The 24,206-nt window shown below is 43.8% G+C and overlaps 3 protein-coding genes across 3 annotated transcripts; all 3 read right to left on the reverse strand.

Moving 5' to 3' along the window:
- Positions 1–7: 7 nt before the first annotated feature.
- LOC133930847 (ubiquinone biosynthesis O-methyltransferase, mitochondrial-like) lies at positions 8–6,209 on the reverse strand. The gene is made up of 9 exons (XM_062377611.1): positions 5,831–6,209; positions 5,088–5,177; positions 4,496–4,574; positions 3,443–3,520; positions 3,252–3,300; positions 1,955–2,004; positions 1,277–1,426; positions 537–617; positions 8–461 (listed from the first exon to the last, which is right to left on the reverse strand). Exons 1-9 carry the CDS (start codon positions 6,109–6,111, stop codon positions 318–320), a joined length of 1,002 nt encoding a protein of 333 aa, XP_062233595.1. The 5' UTR covers positions 6,112–6,209; the 3' UTR covers positions 8–317.
- Positions 6,210–12,605: 6,396 nt separating this feature from the next.
- Positions 12,606–17,658, reverse strand: LOC133930850 (B-box zinc finger protein 22-like). The gene is made up of 3 exons (XM_062377613.1): positions 17,300–17,658; positions 13,851–14,456; positions 12,606–13,171 (listed from the first exon to the last, which is right to left on the reverse strand). The coding sequence occupies exons 1-3, from the start codon at positions 17,507–17,509 to the stop codon at positions 12,857–12,859; spliced, it is 1,131 nt and encodes a 376-aa protein (XP_062233597.1). The 5' UTR covers positions 17,510–17,658; the 3' UTR covers positions 12,606–12,856.
- Positions 17,659–20,513: 2,855 nt separating this feature from the next.
- LOC133930851 (profilin LP04) lies at positions 20,514–22,714 on the reverse strand. Its single transcript, XM_062377614.1, has 3 exons — positions 22,469–22,714; positions 21,447–21,584; positions 20,514–20,926 (listed from the first exon to the last, which is right to left on the reverse strand). Exons 1-3 carry the CDS (start codon positions 22,589–22,591, stop codon positions 20,792–20,794), a joined length of 396 nt encoding a protein of 131 aa, XP_062233598.1. The 5' UTR covers positions 22,592–22,714; the 3' UTR covers positions 20,514–20,791.
- Positions 22,715–24,206: the final 1,492 nt, after the last annotated feature.

Genomic DNA, 24,206 nt, shown 5'->3' on the forward strand with positions numbered 1-24,206 from the left:
GGAAACGTGTTCAATTCTATGGTACAGCACTTTATTTAGAACAACAACTGCCACAAATTTGAGAAAATTGTCTGAAGCATCCTTATATTACAATAAACGAAAACAAAGCTCTCTGATTGTTAGCAGTCATCTCTCCGTCAACTTTTCAATGGGGCTTCCTGGCAATACTACACGCCTCGAGAGGCTAACAAAAAGGGTAGGAAAATTATCTCTTCTGCTACTTGGTTGTATATCCCCAGCAGTAAATATTCAAGTGACATGATTTTGGCTTCCAAAAAAGATGCACTGCTAATTCAAGGTCAATTCTTTTTCTCCAACTATGATAACCTTGCTTCTGTGTCATTTGTTGAGGGTGTTTCGCTTTTCTTGATGCCAAAAGCAATATAATTGACACTAATATCATCTGACAAGGACCACTCTCCACTCAATGGATTATAAACGAACCCTGCCATCTCTTGAACCTGGTGATCGATGTCAAGCTATCAGTAACATAACTTGCAATCAAAATCAACATGTTACGGTGATTAAAAACTTACGGACACAGAAGCCTTTTGCAGCATTAGGGCAAGCTCCTCAGGGGTGACTAATTTGGACCACTCATGTGTGCCTTTAGGAAGCTGCAGAAGTACAAAGAAATAACTTAGAATACAATAAGAATATTAACTCACACTCAACGGTACGTCACCTTCAGTATAGCTATGCCAACATAATTGGCGAGACACGATAGCACTGAATGTTTCTTCGGACATTTGAACCGTTAGGCCCATTACTGAATTCTGACCGGGGTAACAAAAACCAGGAAACAGCTGAGAAACCGGAACTGGCCTGTTCTCAATTTCAGAAGGTGACCGTTCTAATTCCCAATTTTGAAAAAGGGAGGAGTGGAACCCGGGTTGGCTAGCCCACCACCCGTGGTGCTAGCCAACTCACCCCCAGGAGGCTCGAAACTAGTCTAACCGGAGGAACTAGGTGGCTTTGCATTAAGAAGAAATAAGCACCCAAATTTGAGTTGAAGAGGACTTGAACCTGGGTGGAAAAAAACTGTAGGGAAGAATATTTCCTTTACCATGTAACTGAGTATTTGATGATTTCAACAACTAAATTAGCTCAAGTTCCTCGGAAGCATTAGCTGTCAGAAATGCGTGAACTACATGTTGCACTCTCAGGAGTCAAGACTACACTGAGCTAGCATATTTCTCCAATACAATGGACTGCCCAACTAAATTTATCAATCTCAGGAATTGAAGCTAAACATGGAAGAGGGGTGGGTACTAACCCAATTGAGGATATACTCAGCAGCAACTATTGCAGTAGCATATGCTCTCATTGACCGATTGATTGTGGAAACTACAGTGGCACCATTAGGAACTATCAAAGCTGAGAGAGATTCGCAGAACTCCAAAGGATTAGCAACGTGTTCAATCACCTGTAAAAATATACAAAGCTCAATCCATATTCCAGATCCAAGGTACATCAGTTAACAAAGCTGTAAATGCAATGGGCCAAAAAAAAGGCAGTGGTGACATGATTTAAAGATTCTATTCAGGATGAGCTTGTACATTTGCTGATATTCTGTTTTGGATTTCACAAGTTTCTCATGGACGACTCATGTTGATGTATACACAGCACTGAGATCCAAATAGATCCAGATGCATGTGAAAAAAATTAGCTCTTACCTAATCTTGTGACTGGGCTAATACAAGTATAAACATATTTGCTCTCAAGTAATTGATACACACAAAAAGTATTGCCACCATATGATCTATATGCAATGCAAGTACAAATGGAAAGATGAGCATAAATGGAAAGCTATATGCAATGCAAGTACAGAACCACCAAAGAATCTTTTTCAGTATCATTCAAACCAAAGGGTTTCATCTATACTTGATCTATAGAGTATAGACTTGTTTGAAGGAAAGTAATGAGTATAGATGAAACCAAAAAATATGCGTACCTCAAGAGAAATTACAGCATCAAACTGTCTTTTCTCTTTTACCAGTTCCTCTGCATATAAACATTTTTCACATAAGTTTTGCTCCAGTTGCAGTCATAAGAAACTAGGCGGATTGGCGCGCCTACACCGCGCCCATTTTTTTTCACAGAATATGACAAAAGAAGTCTAAAAAAATTATGTTCACCATTTTTGGGCATCTCAATATTTATTTATGAATTTATTAATATTTAAGACATTCATTTAATTATGGGAAAAAATATTATTTTTATGCATGCACCTAATTTTAATAGGTAGATGACAGTAATACGAACCTAACAAAATTTGTTTAATATTTTTTTGAGTTTTAGATATTTTCTGTGCATTTTAGATTATTTCAACAGATTTATCAATATAACTATTATACTTTTCGCTATTTTTCTAGAATTTCCAAAAAAAATATATTATACATGTAAATATACAGATACGTATATATACATACATGTATATGTACACATATACATATATATACATATACATATCCGTATATATACATATATACATACATATACCCACATGAATAGTGCTACAGTAAAAATAGCTACAGTACTTGGACCCCTAGAATCACTCCAATTCTTGGAGCTTTAGGGCTCGTTTGGCAGGGCTCCAGATTCTCCTAGAAACGTTTCGGTTTCAGATTCTTCCTGGAAACGTTTCTCCGGTGAATCACCTTCAATTTTCTGAAAACGTTTGGCAGGGATTCTGGATTCGGATTCTTGAAGAAAAATGACCTGAGTGATTCTAGAAACGGGTGAAACACCATTTTAGGTGATTCTCCTCGTAGTGTTAAAAATGAGAAACGTTTCAGGTGATTCAAGGTGAAACGTTTCACGTTTTAGTGCGTTTGGCAGGGATTCTAGAGAATCACCAGAGAATCTGAAACGTTTCTTGCAACCAAACGGGGCCTTAATATATAAGTATTGATACCAGGGATCAATCACTAAGATATCCAAATTAATTCTAATCAGCATATGTGAACTAAGGATGTTATTTCGAAAACAAATAGTTTACATCACACTAAGGTGCCAATGGAAAAGAACTAGCAAGGTCAATGCATCCAGCCCCTCTATCATTGCTCAACAGAAATGCAATGGGTGAATGCTGTTGAACCATATCATGGAGAATCCCTTGAAAAAATGGCTGTTAAATCAACATATAAATAAAATTTTAGCAACATAATTAAATGCCACTCGAATATGTCCTGCAAGCGGTTAATCAAGCAACGGGAAGCACTAATACAAAAGCAGAGAGAGAGGGAGACCAGCTGTTGCGCAGCAATACTCAATGGAAGCGGTCGTTGGATCAGATGCCTGAGAACATAAGAACCAAAAAGCATTGGCTGAAGGAATAATAAAGCTATCAATTTGTGCTTGAGATATCAAAACAACTCTCGAGAAAACCAGCACATCTACATTCACCAAATAATTTCTATGGCTAAGAGTTTATACATACAGCATGAATACTTGCGATCTTTATATTCTTGTCGACGGCATCAATTGCAGTAACTGTAGCTCCCAACCGAGCAAGAGGCTGCCATCCAACACCAAGATAAAAGTATGTTATTTTTTTAGGCCGATCACGGAATAGAAGAAAGCACCTGTTACAGTCCACAATTGCACTGGTAACACACAAAAGGCACTGCATCTGCATCTAGGATATAACACTGACAATTTCAAACCAACTAGTTATCATATATTTATGTATGCCTGCTTTATAACTCTTATTAAACTAACCAGCAACACTATATGTAATGTTCCTGAGCTGAACTAACACAACTGTTGGGGTTTGCAGCCTAAGTCACGAAGCCATTTAAAAATGGAACTAAGGAACCCCTTCCGCATTTTCTATATACTAATTGTTCTCCATAGAGTAGGAACAAAAATAAGACGATGGTTGATTGAAGTCCACATCAGTAAGCTTGACTTGTACTTTAGGATAGGTCATGTGAACGCGATTAGGAGTTTGGTTAGTTTAAGAAATTCACGAATGATACTAGTAACTCAAAATGCTCATCACTAAAAGATAACTTTGCTCTATTCTTTTAACCAGCCTGCCCGTGTGTTTAATGGATCTCAAATAAACAATATTAAAGGTTGAACTCTATCGGCTCATCTATTCATCATCCATAAATAGCTATACTTCAATCTAGAAATTACATATGAAATTCACACCGATCAGCAATCCACAAATAATCATATCAATACAGGTGTGCGCAGATAATCCCCACGGGGGAACATAACTCCAAGGTGGAGGGAGAACCTACCATCAACACCACCAACTAAATCTTGTAAGTAGTAAAGATAAGTCAATATGTGTGCATTGCACAATATACCACCTCAAAATAAGCAAAAGGCCAACTATTGAACAACAGGATTTCTATAATCTGTAACTGTGGCCGCATGAGCCACATACTCATCCCTTCATAGAAAATTAATGTCCCTTTACTATGCTAAATACCAAAAGGTAGTAATTCATAGAAATGACTGACAGAGAGAACCTTTCTACCTCTGACAGAATGCCACCTCCACATCCAACATCAATAACTTTGAGACCTTCAAGTGGCTTAGATGAATATGGATCCCTCCTAGAAGAATGAATACGCACATTTATGAAGTTAGGTAAAAAGAAAAGAAAAAACAAATACTATGTGTTGTTTCTTAAGACATGACAGCTTATAGTTAGTCTAAACAAAGAAGTTTATAGCCCAAAAATTCATGCAAATGGAGTACTATAAGAATTTACAAATATCGTTACTGGTTTGGTTAGTCTAGTCCAGCATAGTAATTCACTAGCTCAATCAAGAAATCAATCCTATAGAAATGCATTGCCCATGTAGATCAGAAACACCTTAAGAGAAGACTTTATTCATAAACAGCAGCTTTATCAATTTTTTTCTTTGAGATGGTAAGATATGCCACAAAGAAAGCATCACAGCACATTGTCCATCTATAACTTCAACATTCAATAATTGGTAAAGTGAATATGTTAAATGGGTGCAGAAATATAGTGGGGCAGTAGACTTAGTGTGTATATATATTCAGGCAGCTACCGATGATATCAGCAAAAATGAATATGCTGAAGGGGTGCAGAAATGTACCCGAAATGTCTACAAAGAGTGGAGCGGATGAAAGATAGTCTGGTTGGATTCATCAAATGCAAAGGTTTGAATGGACCATTGGCATCCCACCTGTTTATTCCAGAAACAGCACCGTCATCAATAAGCAATTACATGCAAGGCAATAATTTGTAGTTCCCTTCCAATTTGAGCATTTCATATGCAAATTACAACAAGTTACACTGGTAGCTAAACACTCCCATCTAATTCACAGCCTACTTTGTGCGCTTACTTGAAAGCAGCTTGCAACATGCTGAAATCCACAAACATGTGTGCCAATTCAACACCACTAGCTATCGTATCACTGTATACATCCAACCCCCAGCCAAGGACAGCAAAATGAATACATGATGGTACGAGTATAGGTATGCGTAAATCCGATTCCTTCGTTAACATCTTATTATAACCATCTCATTGCTGCATATCCAATTCCTCTTTGCAATGACAATAGTAATCTCCTACAGTGCCCATCACTGTGGGAGATATTCTCCCCAATGAGAACGATTCTATTCAAATCCGAAAAAAGTAGGCCAACTAATCTGTTAAACTCTAGTGCTTCGGCTCTCATGCTAGAAGCAGTGTTCGCCGCTAACCTTCGAATACACACACGCGAGCGCACTTAAAACATGCCGATCGTTCAAGCCCACTCCAGCGCAAAATTTGACCAAGCATTCAGCAAAAGCACTGCAGTTCATCGTCCCAGGAAAAGGAAGGAGGGATCTCACCAGGTCTCGGCGATGGCTGCGAACTTGGCGACCTCCGCGGGGTTCAGCGACGAGACGTTGGGTCCTCCGCCCGATCGCGACGGGCCTTGAGGCGGAGATGAAGGCGGCAGCGGGGGCTGGGGCGGGGCCGAGGAAGAGGCTGCCGAGGCACAACGGCGCCATCGGGGGAGGAGGGCGTAGGGAGGCGAGTGGTTAGGGCTTGGGATTTGTGCCCTGACACGGGGGGTGGAGGCGGAGGAGAGGAGGGCGCGGCGGAGGGAGTGGGGGAGGCGGCGGAGCATCGTTCGCGGCTTCGTGTAGCTACGGGACGCCGGCGAGGTCAGAGTTCGGACTCGGAGGTGACACGACGGTATTGCCTGAGATGTGGACAAATGGGTTTTCCCTTCGCTGGCGGAAGGCACGGCTGCAGGCCATGCGGACCATTGGATGCGCGATCGAACGGCCGATATGAGATGAGGAGTTGCTAGGATTTAGTTCCATTTGAAACATGAGAAGTTACTCTAATTCTTACAAGGATCGAAATATTTTTCTGCATATTTTTTTCAGTTTCAAGCAGACCTTAATTTATGAGAAAATTCCCTCTATGCTATCAAATAATAATGTAATTTCTTTTATGTCATCCTACAAAATAAACTTCCTTAAATGTTATTATTTCTAATTTTCATTTATTCTTCACCACTGCCACCTATTTGACCTATAAAAATAATGCATTTGCCCTCAGAGAGGAGAGAAACCGAGTCAAGAAGAGATCAGATGCACAAGATGGCTTATGATGAACTCTGCGTCCCATGCCTTTGAGGTCATGCGGGTCAGGCTCGATGACAGGCTTGATAGTATGGGTGGCCCATGTCAAGGGACGAGGTATTCGCATCCACGGCGGTAGCATCTGCAAGCTCTTCCTTCAGCAGCCGTACCAAAGGTTGTCATCCTCTTACGGAAGGCAAATGTGTCTTTTTTATTAGTCAAATAGATGATAGTGTTAAGAAAGAAATAAAAATTAGAAACAGTGATATTCGAGGAAGTTCATTTGGTAGGATGAAACAAATAAAATTATCTTATTATTGAAAGTGCATCTACCCCTTATATGTAGTTTTGGTAATTAATGATAATATATATAGACTAACTATGTTGTTGAGAATTATTAGTAGTATGTTCCATACGTGATACATGAAAAAAAAGATATGCATTAAGATCAATAAGCTCTAGATGATACTCAGGTAAGTAATGACAATACCTATGGACTAATAATAATGTTGAGAATTGTTATTAGATTATTTCAAAGGAGATGCATAAAAAATGAAGTATGAATTCATTGAGAAACACCATGAGTTTAAAGAATTACATCAAAGTTAATGAGCTCTTAGTGATGCTTATAAGAAGAAAGAAAAGCTTATATAAAATTGGTGATAAGAGTAAATGCTAAATTACTTGTGGTGATCAAGTAATTAAAGGTATGACATTGTTAATAGAATTTTATGGATTAACCCATGTGCTTCGTGCTTGAGAGTGAGTTGATGTTAGGATCCATAAAAAGGTATAAGTTGAATTAAAATCATATATGCCAAAAGTGAAGAACAAAATTAGACTCCATATATGATAAAGTGAATTTATTGAAGATGTTGAATATAAAATAATTTTCTATGGTAATACGATAAAGAGCAAGTAAGACTTGGCTACGATGGACTATCCAGTGGTGAAAGACAAACAAATGGCTTGACATCGAATGATCAAAGCGGTTGTGAAGAGCGAGTGAAAGGTTTGCACCAATACCGTGCGAGACCATGAGAAACTATGGATGATTCGCATCAATCATATGAAGAATTAATAAGAAATGGAGTGAAGATTATATGGAAGTTGGCAACCCTCAAGGTTTGAAAGAAAGAAGCGGTACTCAAAAAAATTCAAAGGCTCAAATTGAACGAGTTTTACATTTGAATTTGAGTATAAGTATGCCGCACTATTAAGAGAGATGAAATATAGAGCTAAGTGTCGTGTCTCGGTGCTCAAGAGTTTTCTAACTAACCCAAAGTGAGATTTAGCTTAAGGATCTGTCGGTGAATCAGGAACCAGGGGTCCCCGAATCCCGAGGCCAGGCCAGCAATCCATCACATGGCGCCCTCCCGCAGAGGTCAGCTCCGCGAGGTAAAAAAGACTAAGTCTCGGGAGAGGGCGCTCAGGGTCACAGTCAGTGGTCCCCGAGTACCCGGGTTCCCCGATGATCTACGAAGACTAAGTGACCGGGAAGAAAGTGCTGGGGGAGGTAAACAGTGACCTCCGAGCACCTAAGTCCCCCGACGACCAGGAGAACCAAGTATCGGGAGGGGTGTGCCCAGGGCTGCGAGCAGTGACCTCCCGGGCACACCGAGTGCCCCGAGGACCCAACGAAGGAAGTTTCGGGAGAGAGTGCTCGGGGCTGCGAGCAACGGTCCCCGAGCACTCGGTTCCCCGAGGACTGAGAAAGGGCGTTCTCGGGAGAGAGTGCTCGGGGAGGTGAACAGTGACCCCCGAGCACTCGGTTCCCCGACGACCCAGGAAGCCCCCTGACAGTGGCCCCCACAGGGGTCCATCGATGAGGTGTCAGCCAGTGAAAGGTCCGAGGCCGCATTTAAGAGCGCGTGTGGCCTGTCACCTCCAACTGCTCCCGCCACGCTCAGTGTCAGTTCCTGCCATATTCTGACAGAAGGGCGTGGGGACATTTAATGCACGGGTCCCATCCCGCGCTATCCGGCGCGCCTCGGGATAGCGTCGTGATGCCCGAGGCGTTCCGTCTGTCGCGCTGCTGTGGCAGGCGAACAAGACGGGGCGGGCACGCCGGGCCGCTCTACGGCTGCCCGGTGGGCCCTCTCCACGGCGCCCGTTGCCAGCGCCATCATGACGACTGAAGACCGGGCGCGGGGCGCATTTTCAACCCCCGTCACTTCGCACAGAGGCTATGATGGCGCCTTTTCTATTTATGGCGCCTTGGAACTCGTGCCCTCCCATTCGGGGCACGCTACCGCCGACGGATATTTAAGGAGCCGGCAGGCGCGGACAAAAAGGAGAGAGGTCTAGAGGTCTGAAGTCTGAGAAGGAGAGTTAATTCAAGGGCGATGCTCGAACTCTCAGGCAAAGCGCACTCAAAGCCAACAGTCACACATAGATCGAAGAACACCTTCGTACGAGCATAGAAACCGAAGAACAAGGAGCCTCAGGCTCTATGATAGACAGACATTCTTGTAACTAGTATATTCCTGAGAGACATTCTCAGGGCATTTATAGCATCCACACAGGAGTAGGGTGTTACGCGCAGTGCGGCCCGAACCTGTCTAAAAATCCCCCAGCGCATTTACTCTTTTCTGCATTAGATCATTCCACCCCACCAGCCATCGCATTCATATCCATTTATTTCTCTAGCAAACACATTCAGAATCATCCCCCCGGCCGAATCTCTAAAAAGGGGTCCCTCAGGATCCCTGCGACAGAAGCTAACCCTCTGACAGGATCCGGTGCAGAAAGTGTGGAAGTATCCGAATTGGGTTTTAGAGTGTTCCTATTTTGATCCAATGTGTTTGAGGTCATAAATTTTGTTGGGATGTGTAGCCCTCTGAATAAGTTTTTCATAAAATCCAAAATCATCGAAATCGGACCTCGAGATCAAAAGCTATCGCTGTTTTTAGAGGGTCAGCTATGCTGAACTCGGATACTCCGGGTTCGCTGAAGTCTCTGTGTTTAGCTCTGAGTCAGGTGGTCTGTTAGGGCCTGAGTATTTCATCCGAATACTCCGGGTTGACCCGGATACTTTGGGTGGCCAGAGTCTCCGGACTTTACTCTGGTTAGGGCTCTCAGTTATGCGTCATAGTGCCAACTCAAAGACTCCGGGTCAGCATAAAATCCTATATAACAGCTAGTTTTGGGGGGTTGGATGTATACACCCTCTCACCCCCATTCTTTGGGGCTACTGTTTGGGCACGAAAGAAAAACCTTCTAAAGCCAAAATAACTCATTCACACTCTATCTTAGTGTAAAATTTGAGAAGAAAAGTGAGTTGAGTTGAGAGATTGCAAGTTTGAGTGTATGTGAGTGTATCTCGCATCTTGAGTACTTGAGTTTATTGATAAAAAGTTCGCGAAGCGTTTGTTACTCTTGGAGCTTTGAGCTCCTAGGCGGTCAGGCGTTGCTGGCGAGCACCCAATGTTGTGGTGTGCTACGAAAAGTTTGTGAATGTTTCGATTTCACCTTTAGAAGGGAAGAAATCAAGAGTGAAAAGCTAAGTTCAAGTGTGAGTGAGCTTGGAGAGGAAAATGGTTGAGAGAGACCCAGCTCAAGTGTGACTGTCGGTGAATCAGGAACCAGGGATCCCCGAATCCCAAGGCCAGACAAGCAATCCGCCACGTGGCGCCCTCCCGCGGAGGTCATCTCCGCGAGGTAAAAAAGACTAAGTCCCGGGAGAGGGCGCTCGGGACCACAAACAGTGGCCCCCGAGTACCCGGGTTCCCCGATAATCTGCGAAGACTAATGGACAAGGAAGAAAGTGCTCGGGGAGGTGAACAGTGACCTCCGAGCACCGAAGTCCCCCGACGACCAGGAGAACCGAGTACCGGGAGAGGTGTGCCCGGGGCTGCGAGCAGTAGCCCCCCGGGCACCCGAGTACCTCAAGGACTTAAGGAAGGTAGTTCCGGGAGAGAGTGCTCGGGGCTGCGAGCAGCGGCCCCCAAGCACTCGGTTCCCTGAGGTTCCGTACGGTCAAGTCCGGGAGAGAGTGCTCCGGCCATGAACAGTGGCCCCCCGAGCCCTCGGTTCCCCGAGGACCAAGAGAGGGCATTCTCGGGAGAGAGTGCTCGGGGAGGTGAACAGTGACCCCCGAGCACTCGGTTCCCCGACGACCCAGGAAGCCCCCCGTCAGTGGCCCCCACAGGGGTCCAACGATGAGGTGTTAGCCAGTGAAAGGCCCGAGGCCGCATTTAAGAGCGCGCGTGGCTTGTCACCTTCAACTGCTCCGCCACGCTCGATGTCAGTTCCTGCCATATTCTGGCAGAAGGGCGTGGAGACATTTAATGCACGGGTCCCATCCCGTGCCATCCGGCACGCCTCGGGATAGCATCGCAAGGCCCGAGGTGTTCCGTCTGTCGCGCTGCTGTGGCAGGCGAACAAGACCAGGCGGGCATGCCGGGCCGCTCTACGGCTGCCCGGTAGGCCCTCTCCACGGCGCCCGTTGCCAGCGCCATCATGACGACTGAAGACCGGGCGCGGGGCGCGTTTTCAACCCCCGTCACTTCGCGCCTTGGAACTCGTGCCCTCCCATTCGGGGTACGCTACTGCCGGCGGGTATTTAAAGCGGCCGGCAGCGCGGACGAAGACAGGGTGAATTAATTGATAGGCAACGCTCGAACTCTCAGACAGGCACACACAGAGTCCAACAGAGACCGAAGAACACCTTCGTACGAGCATAGAAACCGAAGAACAAGGAGCCCTAGGCTCTAGGATAGATAGACATTCTTGTAACTAGCACATTCCTGAGAGACATTCTCAGGGCATTTACAGCATCCACACAGGAGTAGGGTGTTACGCGCAGTGCGGTCCGGACCTATCTAAAAATCCCCCAACGCATTTACTCTTTTCTGCATTAGATCATTCCTCACCACCTGCCATTGCATTCATATCTATTTATTTCTCCAGCAAACATATTCAGAATTATCCCCCGGCCGAATCTCTAAAAAATAGTCCCTCAGGATTCCTGCGACAGGAGCTAACCCTCCGATAGTGACCGAGCCTCTCAACGGAGACGTAGGAAACTCTAGAGGAGGTGTTCGAACTCCGGAAAATAAATCTTGTGTCTCTTCTCTTGTTTCCTTGTTCTTGTATTTTTACTCAATATTTATGCATATTGCTCGATCTACTTATTCATGTGAAATTGATTATAGGTACTCCGTGAATCTACTTGGAACACACGACTTTATTTGGCTTGAACTAGAACTCTTTAGACGCACTTTAATTTCAGTTTCAGATTCTTTTCGTGCTGAACCCGGAGTATCCGAGTCAACCCAAAAACTTCGGATTCTATAAATCTGAACCCGAAGTATCCGGGTCAACCTGGATTATCTGTTGAATAATGTTTTTAGGTTTTTTCAATTAGAATTTTCTTGCATATATCTTGCTAGAATTGAATAATCTTTGTCAATCTTAGATTGTAACTTTCACATCTTTTTAGAGTGACCGTGTACTAGTTGAATCTAGCATATTTAGGATTTTCACTTGTGAAAAATCTGTTAGTTTATTTTCCGCTGCAAGTTTATACTAACAATAAAAGAGGACAGATTTTTATAAAATCATCTATTCACATCCTCTAAATGATATCGTTGTAGTTTCAATTATTTGATGTCACAGAGAGAATTTTCTCTTTATTTAGTTAGATGCAAAATCTTAACATAAGTTGGTAGGAGTACAATTCTTTCGGACGAATTTGGCCAGGCTAAACAAGCGTACAATTCTCAAACTATAGCTTAACGATTCAACGGGGGGCATGAAATCTCATCCAGATTGCCCTTCAAATAAACTAGGGTGGAAGCTACCCTTCTAACTTTCAATGCATGAGTACGAATTCTCGTGTCTACACAGTTGTGAGAAACAACGGTTGATGCCTCGCCGGGAATCTTAGGCCAAGAGCCCAGGAGAACGCCGGAGGGGCGGAGGTCGTCATCGTAAGAAAAATCTCAAAGCTCAGAAAGATCGCCGCCTTATCAGAGAGAGAGAGACTTGCCATGCGTATGATTATATGACGTACCGGCGAATAGTGATGTTACCGCTTACTGGTGCTCTTTATTTTCACTATTTACACAAAATAGGCACCTTCAGAACTCACAACAAGTCACTAGCCAGAATCTTTACTGGAAAAAAAAAGAACATCATCGAAGCATTACAACAAACTTTAGCCTGACTACTGCAGAAAACTCATTTGAAATCTGAATGATCATCCAGCCCGCTTTTTTGTGTTTTGACCCACCAGGAGATGGCCTAACTAGATAGAGATGTCCAGTGCTGTTCTTGGTATCAAAACTGTCTCCTTCGGCGCTTGAGACCAGTGGGTACAGCGAAATTATTTTGAGAGCTCTGGAAGGAGGGAATCTCCGGCACGAACATGGTGCTGTCATATGCAGGGTAATGCAAATTACCCTGCCAATGAAGCCCTGAGGCTGTTGGTGGTGAGGGAACCTCGGGCACTATCCATGAATTCTCAGGCACTCGGCTCATAGATTTGTCAACATCAAATCCAGGTACCTGGCCTAACAGTTCTTCAGCAACGAAGCCTTCAGCCAGACGGCATTGTGGAGATCCCCCAGCACTACCCAGCTTAGCATTGTCACCCTGTATAGCAAGACAACAAAAGAACGAGAATGAAGTCTTCATGGAACAGCGTATTTGGTAGGGAGAGAAATGATATTCGATAGTTTGCATTTTAAGGCTTGCCAGTGAATTAGGATAAATGTAGACGTCACACTAAAATATTGATTTTTATTGTCACATTGTGGTTTAGCCTCAACTATCGCAAAGAGCCAGTCTTCTAAACTAGAGTAATGGGTCAACAACTATAGCAAAACACAAAAGTTTATGTTGTTGAACAGTTTGAAGACAGAACCTACGGTATGCTAGCAGCCTCGCACAACTCTAGAACTTTACAGTTCACCCATCAGCATATTAGTTGATAGAGTCATTTAGTTATCGTAAGGTCAGATAAAACTTAAATCAGATTATGCATTCCTCTGAGCAGATGCTGGAAAGAATCCTAACTCTTAAGGTCCTGAACATGTTTACGGCAGAAGTCTGCATTATGTCACAGTAAAAGGTCCTAAACTAAAAAGAATTGAGCTTGTCAACCAGTAATAATTCAATGAAGAACTCACAAATTTGTATCAAGGGAACGAGAAATGTTTTCTTTCAGTGGTGTTAATATGCATTCCAACCAAAAATTGTACACAAGATACTCATGACATTGAGAAAAGACAGGCAACATGATAAGTTGTATCTGTATCATATGGTAACTTACCTTAGAAGAACCATGCTCAGCAAAGCCAAAGCTTGGACCATATTCTGAGTTATTGAAGAACTCGTCCACAGGCCAATCTGGTAGACTTTCCGATCCATTGCCACCTGAGAATGACAAGTTGTAGGCCCGATTATTATCCCCATTAATTTGGTTGGAGAAGGCTGATGCGGTATGGCTTGATCGCAGAAGTGTTGAACCCTCCTCTGCCAGGTACTCAGATCGAGATTCTACTGATCGAATCGCACTATTGTTCATTGTCGAATCGACCGCTCCTGTCCTCACTGTTGGAACAGAATTCTGCCTAGAATAATCTCCGTTGACTACATTTTGGCTGGGCACAGAATCACTGCCTAGATCCGAAAATGGAACTGTTGGGTTTCTCCTTGGCAGATGTTTCGTTGGCAGAGAAACTGATCCACCAGTCGCATTAGCATGCTTTTCAGCAATAGGTGGAACTGGATCAGCGGGATCAAGGCCAACCTGAACTCCTGTTAGCAGGAATCTTTGATGTGCTGAAACAAAGGAATTTACTGTGTGTATAGCAACATCACAATCTCTACAAAGTAGCGCACGGTCCTCTAGGCAGAAGAAGTATCCAGAAGCCTCCTGCAATGCAGGTAAACATTAGAAATGTCTTACAGGAGGAATCATTACAGTGCAAAGAAAACTGTGTGGGTGCAGTATTGTCTCCATTAACTGGAGCATTAGTTGTGCCATTGCACATGGGCCTTGCACATGACTTGGCCAACTAAGCAGAACGAACTACATGACACCATCATGAGTATCAAAATCCAAATTATCCAGCCTGGACCACATCTCAAAGAACTAAAATAGCAAAATATAGTCGACCCAACATCCATAGGACAACTCAGAAAAGACCATAAAGGTAAAGTGGACATTGTTAAAATGAACAGAAGACAAATTTAACAATAACCCTAAGTGCACCATTCTCTTCCTCTAGCCACCAGCCAAACAAGTGCAATTTGTAAGAGAACAACCTCGCAACTTAAGTTATTCTGTTTACAACCCTCACAACTTAGTTTGATACGGCATAATGATGTCATTACACATAGCTCATGTAATAACTTTACACTTGATGTATTTACTAGGTACTATTCAAAATCAGACAGCGTACAAGAAGGTGGTCCTCAAAAAGGAGGGACGAGGAGTAACGTGTTGGAAGAGAGACCACACATAGAAGGTGCAGTTTAGCTGCCAAAGGTAGTTACAATATTATCACCGCTCAAGGTACAGTTTAGCTGCCTGAAGGTGGTGATGACTTCAAAATTTATTCATGAACTCGTGCATGCAGGCATGTGTGTGAGACTGTGAGGATGCGCACACACACGAGCGAGGACTTGTGCATGTGCATTGTGTGATAATCTTGTTTGACGTCTTAAAAATTTATCTGATTATTTCACTATTGAAAAAATTCAAGGACCTTGTGCATTTTAAGTGTAATATATGTAGCTATGTAACTTATGCACCATTTTACACCTTCATAAAAGGGCAATGATATTCTGATTTTCAGACCAACTAGCTAGAAATGAGCAAGTGGAGAGAAAGCTTTTCTAATGTTAATGGTTACATTCTAAGGGCTTGTTTGGTTGAGTTGAGGCTTTTTGGCTTTTAGCTGAAAAAACTACTTTTCTACCTTCTGGCTTCTGGCTTTTTGATATTGGTTTTTGCAACAAATTTTTAGCTTCTCAGCACACCAAAAGACAGAAAAACTCTCAATCAACTTCTCATCTTTTAGTTCATTTCTTCATAAGCTAGTTTTTCAACTTGCCAAAAGCCAACTCAACAATTGGGCTATTTGGTTCGGCTTCTGGCTTCCGAGAAGCAGAAGCCAGAATAAGCCAAACCAAACACAGACTAAGTGAGCTTCACCATTGGTGTTGCAAATAAATGTCAGTCAACACTGTGGTCCAACAAAGCTATCCTTGATCATTTCTTTTTTTAAGGCTATTCCCTTGGTCATTTCTAATGCACATTTCCCTCTATCAGGGAACACCGGATTGAATGCTTATCCATTTCATTGAAGTAAGGCTGGAAATGCAGGATAAGACTGCATGTGCATGCACATGCTAAGTAACCCAAGCAGTATGGTGAAGCAAGCATACTCATGCCTAGGCACATGCAGCACAGCATGATCAACTCTAGCCAACATTAATTGTTTCCCTTACTGATTTCAAACTGATAGGTGTTAACTTTAGAGTATAAAATATTGATAAATTAAAATAAAGTATTGAGGAACTCTCTTAAAACACGCCATTCAACAAAAATGAAGGCATATGCCAATCTTTAATGGGAAATGACCAGATCAGTAAGATAATGAGAGCTTCAATCCATAATTGTCATTTTCAAAACCACAACCTTCCCTGGTTCGTTCATTTGATTTGATAGTTCCACCACTCTGTGCAAACATTAGTGCCCCAAAAGGAAATTCAGTACTCCCTCACCTAAGCTAATAATAGATTATCAGGGATGGCAAATTAGCTCCCTTTGACTGTGGGGAGATAACTTTGACCAACTCTAGATCAATTCCATGTGCCCCCCCTTGCCTCTGCTTCTTCACCAGATACAAGTACAATGGAGTTGCATCACCCCCCCCCACCCCAGCCCAGGAAACACCAACCTCGCCAGTGCTTGTGCCTCCCGCTCTCCCCTCCATGCCTGTGCGTCCATCGGCCGCCCGGCTGGTCCAGGTTACATAGCACACCCCTTGGTTCATTCCAGGCTCCGCCACTGATTACACCCAATTCAACCATTGGATATTGGTGCAGGCCACCACAACCTATCCTATTCCTTCTAAGCTCAATTTGAATACAAGAGTGTCAAATGGTAGCAACGCAACTTCGAGTGTACGGAATGAGATCAGAGAAACACTTAGTGCCTGGTTTTTACTAATAAAAGTTCGTCATAGACCAGCAGTTTGTTTTCTTATGTCGATGTTTGGCATAATAATCATTGGTCAGATTCAATTCGAACGGAGGATGTGGTGGCTCAGTGATGATTTGGGTCCTCAGGAGTGGCACATCAGCACATCATCCAAATCAGTCTCAAGATCCCAGCGGACCCGTAGGCAGATCAGATCATGATGCCTTCCCTGGCATGTGGCATCAGATAAGCCAAAGGGAGCACGAAATCAGATCACTACTTCTCTATGGCGATCAGATCGTAAGTAAACGTCTATGATATACGATGAACAGTTTCGCTTCGATCGCCGATAAGAAATGGTGGCTTCACTAACTAAACACTCCCGCTGAGCATATCTAAAACGATCTACAAGCAATATTACAACCTCAATCACCTCGGTTCAGCACCAGAATTCCCCGCCTGCTAGCTAATCCGCGAAAACCCAAAACCCCCAATCGAACAGAAATGGAGGGACCCCGAATCGAGCGACAGAGACGGAGGGACAACATAGACAGGGCGCAGGGCCGGACCTGACATATGTCGCACTTGGGCACGGCCGGCGCCGCGGAAACCGTCGCGGAGGCGCCGGCGTTCGACAGGAGCGGCACCCGCTGGTGCTTCCCGGCGAGCTTGTTGGCGGCGTGCACCTCCTCGTCGCAGGCGACGCAGAGCGCCGCCTCGTCGGCGCAGCACAGAACCCGCGCCTCCGCCGCCCCACACGCGTTGCACTGGATCTTCATCCCCGCCGCGCGGCAGCAGCTAGGGAGGAGAGGACGAACGACGACGACGCGGCGAGGGATGCGATTGGATCGGGCTCCCTCTCCCTTTCTCTCCCCCGCGGTTTAGCTTTTATGCGAGAGGTGGATGGGAAGCTGCGAGCGTGGCGATTAGGGTAGTGTTTGGTTGACGAGCGGGGTAAGATGAGATTATTATTTTTTAATTATTTGATTGTAAAGTGGAGTAGTGTGATGATTTTTACATGAATATATTTTTTAATGTTGAACTAGTAAATCCTAATTTTTTTAAATATAGCCATCCTATTAAATCAGTAAAATCATTCTATCATTAATATATTTTAAATATATGAATAAGATCATCTACCTAGTGCGTGTTTTGTTTAATCAGTGGTGGGGTGGCGTTGCTTTTGGTGGCGGGCGAGGGGGACGAACGATACCAAGCGATGGTCAGCTCCGATGTCGGCACACTCCGCCGGGCGACTGCGCCAAATTTGGCTTTTCCACTATGGCTACCGATGCTAAAATGTCTTTCCGAGCGCGTCATCCAATCTTTTATGTCCCATTGTCGATCGTAATGGGTGTGTTTGTTTTCCGAGAATTGCATCATATAATTAGATTGAGCAAAAATATTATAAATAAAGTTATATTTATTAAAAAAAGTGTTTAGTTGGTTGTATTTATTTAAACTGGTTGAGTTTAGTTTCTATTTGTTCTATTGAATCTGAGATCGTATGAGTGAATGTAAGAGTTAAAATTATAATTAATTATTTATATAAAAATGACTTTATAATACTAATAAATAAATCTGCATGTATAAGAGCAACTCCAACAGATCATCTATAATACATCATCTATAACTCCATATATATTGTCATCTATAAAGATTCTCTCTTCATATTACTCCACCACTCCAACAGCATATCCATATTTCACCCTTCATATTCTCTCTGCTATTATTTAACAATAGTATTTCACCCTTCCCCGTCCCGGCAATTCGTCGAGCACCTTGGCGACATGGCGTGGTTGAGCAGCAGCCTGAACACCTTGGTGCTCCCGCCCCTTGCCGCCGCGTAGAACATGTCTGTCACGCTGTACTCGCCCTCACCGAAGAGAAGAAGGGGTCCCTGCTCAGCAGCTCCTGCACGAACGCCATGTCCCCCACCGACACCACCGTGTACAGCACCCATCCACTGTACCCGACCCAGAGCAGCGTGTTCTCGCCACCACGGCCGCCAGGGTGGTTGTTTTTGCACTCGCACTCCAGCAGCAGGCTCCGGGCGACGGACGCGCGGTTCCGCGCCGCGTCGGCGAAGCAGGCGTCGTCATCCCACAGCGTTGGCGAAGCAAGCCACCATGTGAGCTGACTAAATCAAATGGGGAAAAAAGAGACTTCTTTATTGCTTCGTGGTTGGATTGGAATAGTAGGATGCAAGCATTTGGAAGTTGAAAGATTGAACTCACGCAAACGGAGATTAAAAGACTAAAAGCTGGTGGGGAAAGAACTGATTGCAACCTGCGACAAATCTAAAAACAACACCTTGTGCAAAAAGGTTGCTTTGAGCAGCTCAACTGCTCAAGAACAAGAACCAAATGATAAAATGCCTGTGAATGGCTAGCTCAGCTCAGGGCACCGGATTATGGGAGATTTGAGGAGGGACTCTTGGAGATGCTCCAGGAGCAAACGCATCTGCTCCAGGAGTTGCGCGGATTTGAGGCTGCTGCTGTCCATCAGAGCGCCGCCGGCCACGACCACGGCCATAGCCTTGGCAGCGTCCCTCCCGCCTTCAGCTGCGGGAGGAGTTGGAGGAGCGCAGCAACAGCAACGGCGGGGACGACGGTAGGAGGAGGAGCAGCAGCAACGATAGGGAGGCAAACCAGCGTCCGGATGGTGGCGGGAGCGCACGGGGATGACCGGCCGTTGGAGGATGGCGTGAGAAAGAGGCACGCCAAATTTGGCGTGCGGGAGGAGGCGGATGGCGAGCTCGTGAAAATGGCGTGCGTGTTGGAGGCTCTCTTGGAGACGAGAAATGGCTCGTTTTGATGATCGGTAAGGATAGAGGGTGGGATGGCTAGTCTTTTGGAGATGCTCTAAGAACATCTCCAACCGACTACTCATATTTGATCCTCTATTTCTCTTATTTAGGGACTCCTTATCCAGATTTCATCCCCTATTTCTCAACACGTTCCAACCGACCCCTCATATTTGACCCCCTATATTCGAATCACCTCTATTTTATTAATATTTGGTAACTCTCTCTCCTCTCTCTCCCCTCTCTCCCTCTCTCTCTCTCCCCTCTCTCCCTCTCTCTCTCCTCTCTCTCTCAAATGAGGGGTTGGATGAGGAGTCCCTAGATGTAGGGGGTGAGGGATGAGATTTGAAGATTCCTCAAATAAAGGGGGTCGGATAGGGGGTCGGTTGGAGACCGTTTTTCATCGTTTTTTCCTCAAATATAGAATAGGGGGTGAGAAGAGGGCTCGGTTGGAGATGCTCTAAGCAGCTAGGCCGAGGTGATTTCGGGTTTCACTCTCAAACCAGAATAATATTGTATATTTATACTCATCAAATCAAGATGCAATAGTAAATACCAACCATTAAACAGTTTTTTTTTTAAGATTCTAAACATCCGCTGGGCGTAGGAATGAAAAACCGATGGTCAAACAGTTGCTTGAGTTTAAATCTGAATAAGTGAATAATTTCTCTTGACAGTTTACCCAATTCCAAGGACACATACCCAAATGAAAGGTCAACATGCGTACCTTCCAGGGAAAAAAGCGGCTGGATTAGGCACGTGCGCACACGAGGGACAATCTACGTTGTAAAGTGTTTGCTTTCCATATCAAGGACTAAACGAGCGATTTCAGTTTCACAACGGATGACAACTATGGTACCATTTTCCCTTCCTTTTCTACCTGCTCTACCAGAGCACGGTTAAAGCCTAATAGAGTGTGAATGTATGATCAGAACTAAAATGGACTACGGGGAGAATCCAACAGCAAACCAAGCACATCAGTAAAATGACCTCGTCTCCATAAAGCAGCAGAGTCCACAAGTACCATGACCAGACAAATGTACATTACTCAGTGAAACGACAGCTGAGTTTGATATGACGCAATGCCAAACATAAAGCCCAATTAAATCCTTTTTCAACATGTCACCAACCAACAAACCCAAGCTAATTATTCACTGCATATTATGTGGTACACCAAACAGATGCAAGCTCGCAGATTACTGAAGCAAATGAGGTGCAAACTCAGTGCCAAATGACCAAAATAACATATGAGAGCTTAGAAATTCTGCTCGATCAGATAATCGCCGAGCCTCTCCACAATCATGTTGCATTGTCCTGGAGTCATTGGCTCATCATAGATACCAATAATCAAGGCCAGGTTGGTCTTCTTGATAGTAATGCCTCCAGTGCCCTGTAACAAATATAGTGCAAGAAATAAGTGTTGTTTCCTATCCTTTTTCAGTAGATTGAGAGGAACTTGATACAATACCGTGCAGCATTTCTTGTAGGAGATATCACTCTAAAGTAAATCGGATATCAACTAGTCAATCTAAGGATAAACTGCTAACACATGATGTTCCTTGTTATACATTAATTTACCCAATTAACGGCTGCAACCCTGATTTGGTGACTACTGACAAGGGCAAATATAGCAAAATAATAATAATAATAACAAAGGCAAACCGTAAGGAGCATTCACGTGCTAGAACATGCCTGAATTCATGAGGTAACACAGCATAACTCCTTCAGTAAAGGTTAATCGATGAGGCAATTTAATCTTTAAAACCTCCATAAATTGATCCACATCACAATAAGAACTATAATACTACATAAACATATTCAGTTTATTTATCGTAAAATTTACACAAGCATATGAAAAATCATCAAAGCATAGCTGATCACAGATAAACTGTTTGAAGAACAAAGTGTACCTTCTTTCCTCGGATAACAACACCAGGTTCACCTTGGATCACCATGTATTTTGTGCCTCCAAGGAAAAGACCGGTCGGTGCAAGGGTTCCAGGTTCATCAAAGTCCTTCATGATGGCAGTAATCTCCTCAGGCTTAAACTGCAACAAGCAGCAGGAAACATGAACATGAGAACTCAATGATCGGCAGGTCAGATAAAAAAAAAAGATGTATCACATCATGCACGTAAGAAAGTAAACAACTGATAACACTCCAAGACACCCTACATAAGGACTCCATTGTAAATTCAGTCTCTGCTGGTACAACAAAGCATTTACAATAAAGCATCACACAACCATATAATAATGCCATGCTGAAACAAACTGTCAAATTAAGCATACAGTATCACAGGATCTTTCCTTAATTATAAAATTTCCTTGGTTATGTACTTAGCCTATAGAACAACATGGACTGCAAACCATGCAGCACAACTATCCATTTCACAATTAAAAGCTATTTGACTTCAATAAAGTACGCATCAGAGCAGCAAATCACCGTCTAGTAAAACAATATGCTTCAGAGGTCACACCATTGACATCATATTGATGGACTTCTAGCAGCTACCCCCTCTGTGATTTTACATGTATGCTGCCAGCTTGATGTCGGACCATTTCCACTTCTGAGACCAACATAGTTTCCAAGACTAAAATCAAGACTAATTGAACGACCAACTGGATCACATCATAGGACAGTAACATAAACCCGATCCAAACTCCCCAGCGGCATAATCTGCGATTTAAACATCATTTTAAGCTTAAAAACCCCACCCCCTATTCGAGGCCAACGCCGACGCGAACAACCCATCCCGTGGAGCGAGAAGGACCTAGATCCGCATCCCGCCTCAGCGACCGAGATCCGGACCTCACCCCACCCCGATCCAGAGCAGGTCGCGGCGGGGACAGATCTGCCGCGCGCGGATCGAGAGCAGCGCAGCGGTAGCACGAAACGAAGCTAAACGAGTAGATTGGGGGGGGGGGGGGTAGACCTGCGGAAAGTTGGGGGTCTGCGCCCAGGGGCTGCCGTCGTGGCCGACGATGGCGGCGGAGGTGAGGGTCTGGCCCTCGATCTCGCACATCAGGTGGTCGTCGACGTACGCCTGCCACGACATCTTTGCTCCGCCTCCTCTCCTCCTCCTCCGGCGACGACTTCGCTTCGCTTCGCTTCTTCTACTCGGTCCGCTTGGATCGCACGCGGTCTCTCTTTCGGATGGGCGGCTGGGCTAGTCAGCTAGTGGGTAAATATATGGGTTGCTTGTGGGGGACTAGGGTGGTGGACGGCGTGGAATGGAATGGAACCCTACTATTTCTCCGCCTTTTCTTGCGTAATTCTTTTTAGTTTTAACTTTAAAATATTTTTTTAAAATATAAATTGGTACTCAACTCATACAGTCACACCAAACTCACATCTTCATACACTTTTATAGATACGATCTACCATATGGATTGATAGGTTTCATCGTAAAGACTCTAACCAATAGAACAAACTCAGTTCACAACTTTAGTAAGGTATGGGACAAATTAGGAAATGATACATTTGAGTCCAAATCATTTTCGCATGGTAAATGTCATTTAACCTGTTGTGGCTGAGTCCTTGCTACTTTACCCAAAAATACATTCTTCTTAGAGTCGAGTTATTTATAAGTGTTTATTTTGCTTATTTTGCTTTCTAGGTGAGGAAGAACTTGTATTTAGCTACTTTACTCCTGCCGATGTTGGCGACGGGTAAGAGTAGTGCCTATTACTCGTATGTGGATATTTTAGGATGGCGCCTTATGGTAACCAGCACTACTCATATTTTGTGGTTGTGCACTTTTCGCTGCATAATTACTCTATATATGTTTGAATCATGTATTTTGTTGTAAAGCTTAAATTACATAAAAACCTATAACTTATTTTTAATTACTCGTTATTTATTCTATCATGTGATGATGTGCTTATTTTAAAGACGTGTGTTCCAATCCTGAAAGAAAACACATGACAGGGCTATCGGGTGATATTCTGGTTAGTCATGAGAGTCGTGATTCCATAAATGATCGACTTAGTAACTAATTGGAATATTATCTAGATGGTTCCCCACATTACCACACATGCCTCTATAGATATCAAGTAATATTTTATTGCCATCTTCCTGAGTGATGCACTTTATTAAGATTTTGTTACTCCCCTTTTGGTAGATATTTCGTCTAATAAAACGTACAGCTTGGACTTACGAACAATTTTATCTACAGATACATCATCGTCAGAGATCTCTTGACCTTCGAGATAAGCTTGGAATGGCATCATCCAAGTCAGCTCGCATTCAAGTAGTGCAGCTTCCACGTCTGCAGGTTCTGCCTCGTTGACAAGACTAGATTGTTGGTCGAATTAGGTAGCATCTATACTCGAGATTATCAAGACAGACGGTTTGAGGAGTTTCTCAATGAAGCCTCTCATAGGTGTTGGCAAAAGAGAGGAAGCGAGCATGGCGAGTTCCTCGACAGTGGAGTGGTTGCTTCTACGGATGTGCGTGACTTCTAACCCTTCAAACTTTTGCTTGAGCTTTCGTACCTCGTTCAAATAAGCCGTCATGTTATCCTCCAAGCATTGATACTCCTTTTGCACTTACTTTATAAAAAGTTGTGAGTCTATTTTCATGAGTAGTCACTTGATTTCAAGTGATGCAGCTATGCGGAACCTGTCAGTGACATGGGAATCAAGGGTCCCCGAGTCCCGAGGTCAGGACAG

The sequence above is a fragment of the Phragmites australis genome, chromosome 10, assembly GCF_958298935.1.
Source record: "Phragmites australis chromosome 10, lpPhrAust1.1, whole genome shotgun sequence".
Lineage (NCBI taxonomy): Eukaryota > Viridiplantae > Streptophyta > Magnoliopsida > Poales > Poaceae > Phragmites > Phragmites australis.

Excerpts from the sequence above, each read along its gene's own strand:
- LOC133930850 (XM_062377613.1), bottom strand. The coding sequence starts at position 17,509 with ATGAAGATCCAGTGCAACGCGTGTGGGGCGGCGGAGGCGCGGGTTCTG. Across the intron at positions 14,457-17,299 it reads CCAAGTGCGACATATGTCAG|GAGGCTTCTGGATACTTCTT; the intron begins GTCCGGCCCTGC and ends CCTGCATTGCAG. Across the intron at positions 13,172-13,850 it reads CTGAGCATGGTTCTTCTAAG|GGTGACAATGCTAAGCTGGG; the intron begins GTAAGTTACCAT and ends CTTGCTATACAG.
- LOC133930851 (XM_062377614.1), bottom strand. The coding sequence starts at position 22,591 with ATGTCGTGGCAGGCGTACGTCGACGACCACCTGATGTGCGAGATCGAG. Across the intron at positions 21,585-22,468 it reads AGACCCCCAACTTTCCGCAG|TTTAAGCCTGAGGAGATTAC; the intron begins GTCTACCCCCCC and ends TGCTTGTTGCAG. Across the intron at positions 20,927-21,446 it reads TTGTTATCCGAGGAAAGAAG|GGCACTGGAGGCATTACTAT; the intron begins GTACACTTTGTT and ends TATTTGTTACAG.
- LOC133930847 (XM_062377611.1), bottom strand. The coding sequence starts at position 6,111 with ATGCTCCGCCGCCTCCCCCACTCCCTCCGCCGCGCCCTCCTCTCCTCC. Across the intron at positions 2,005-3,251 it reads GTATTGCTGCGCAACAGCTG|AGGAACTGGTAAAAGAGAAA; the intron begins GTCTCCCTCTCT and ends GTTTATATGCAG. Across the intron at positions 462-536 it reads TGCAAAAGGCTTCTGTGTCC|GTTCAAGAGATGGCAGGGTT; the intron begins GTAAGTTTTTAA and ends ATCGATCACCAG.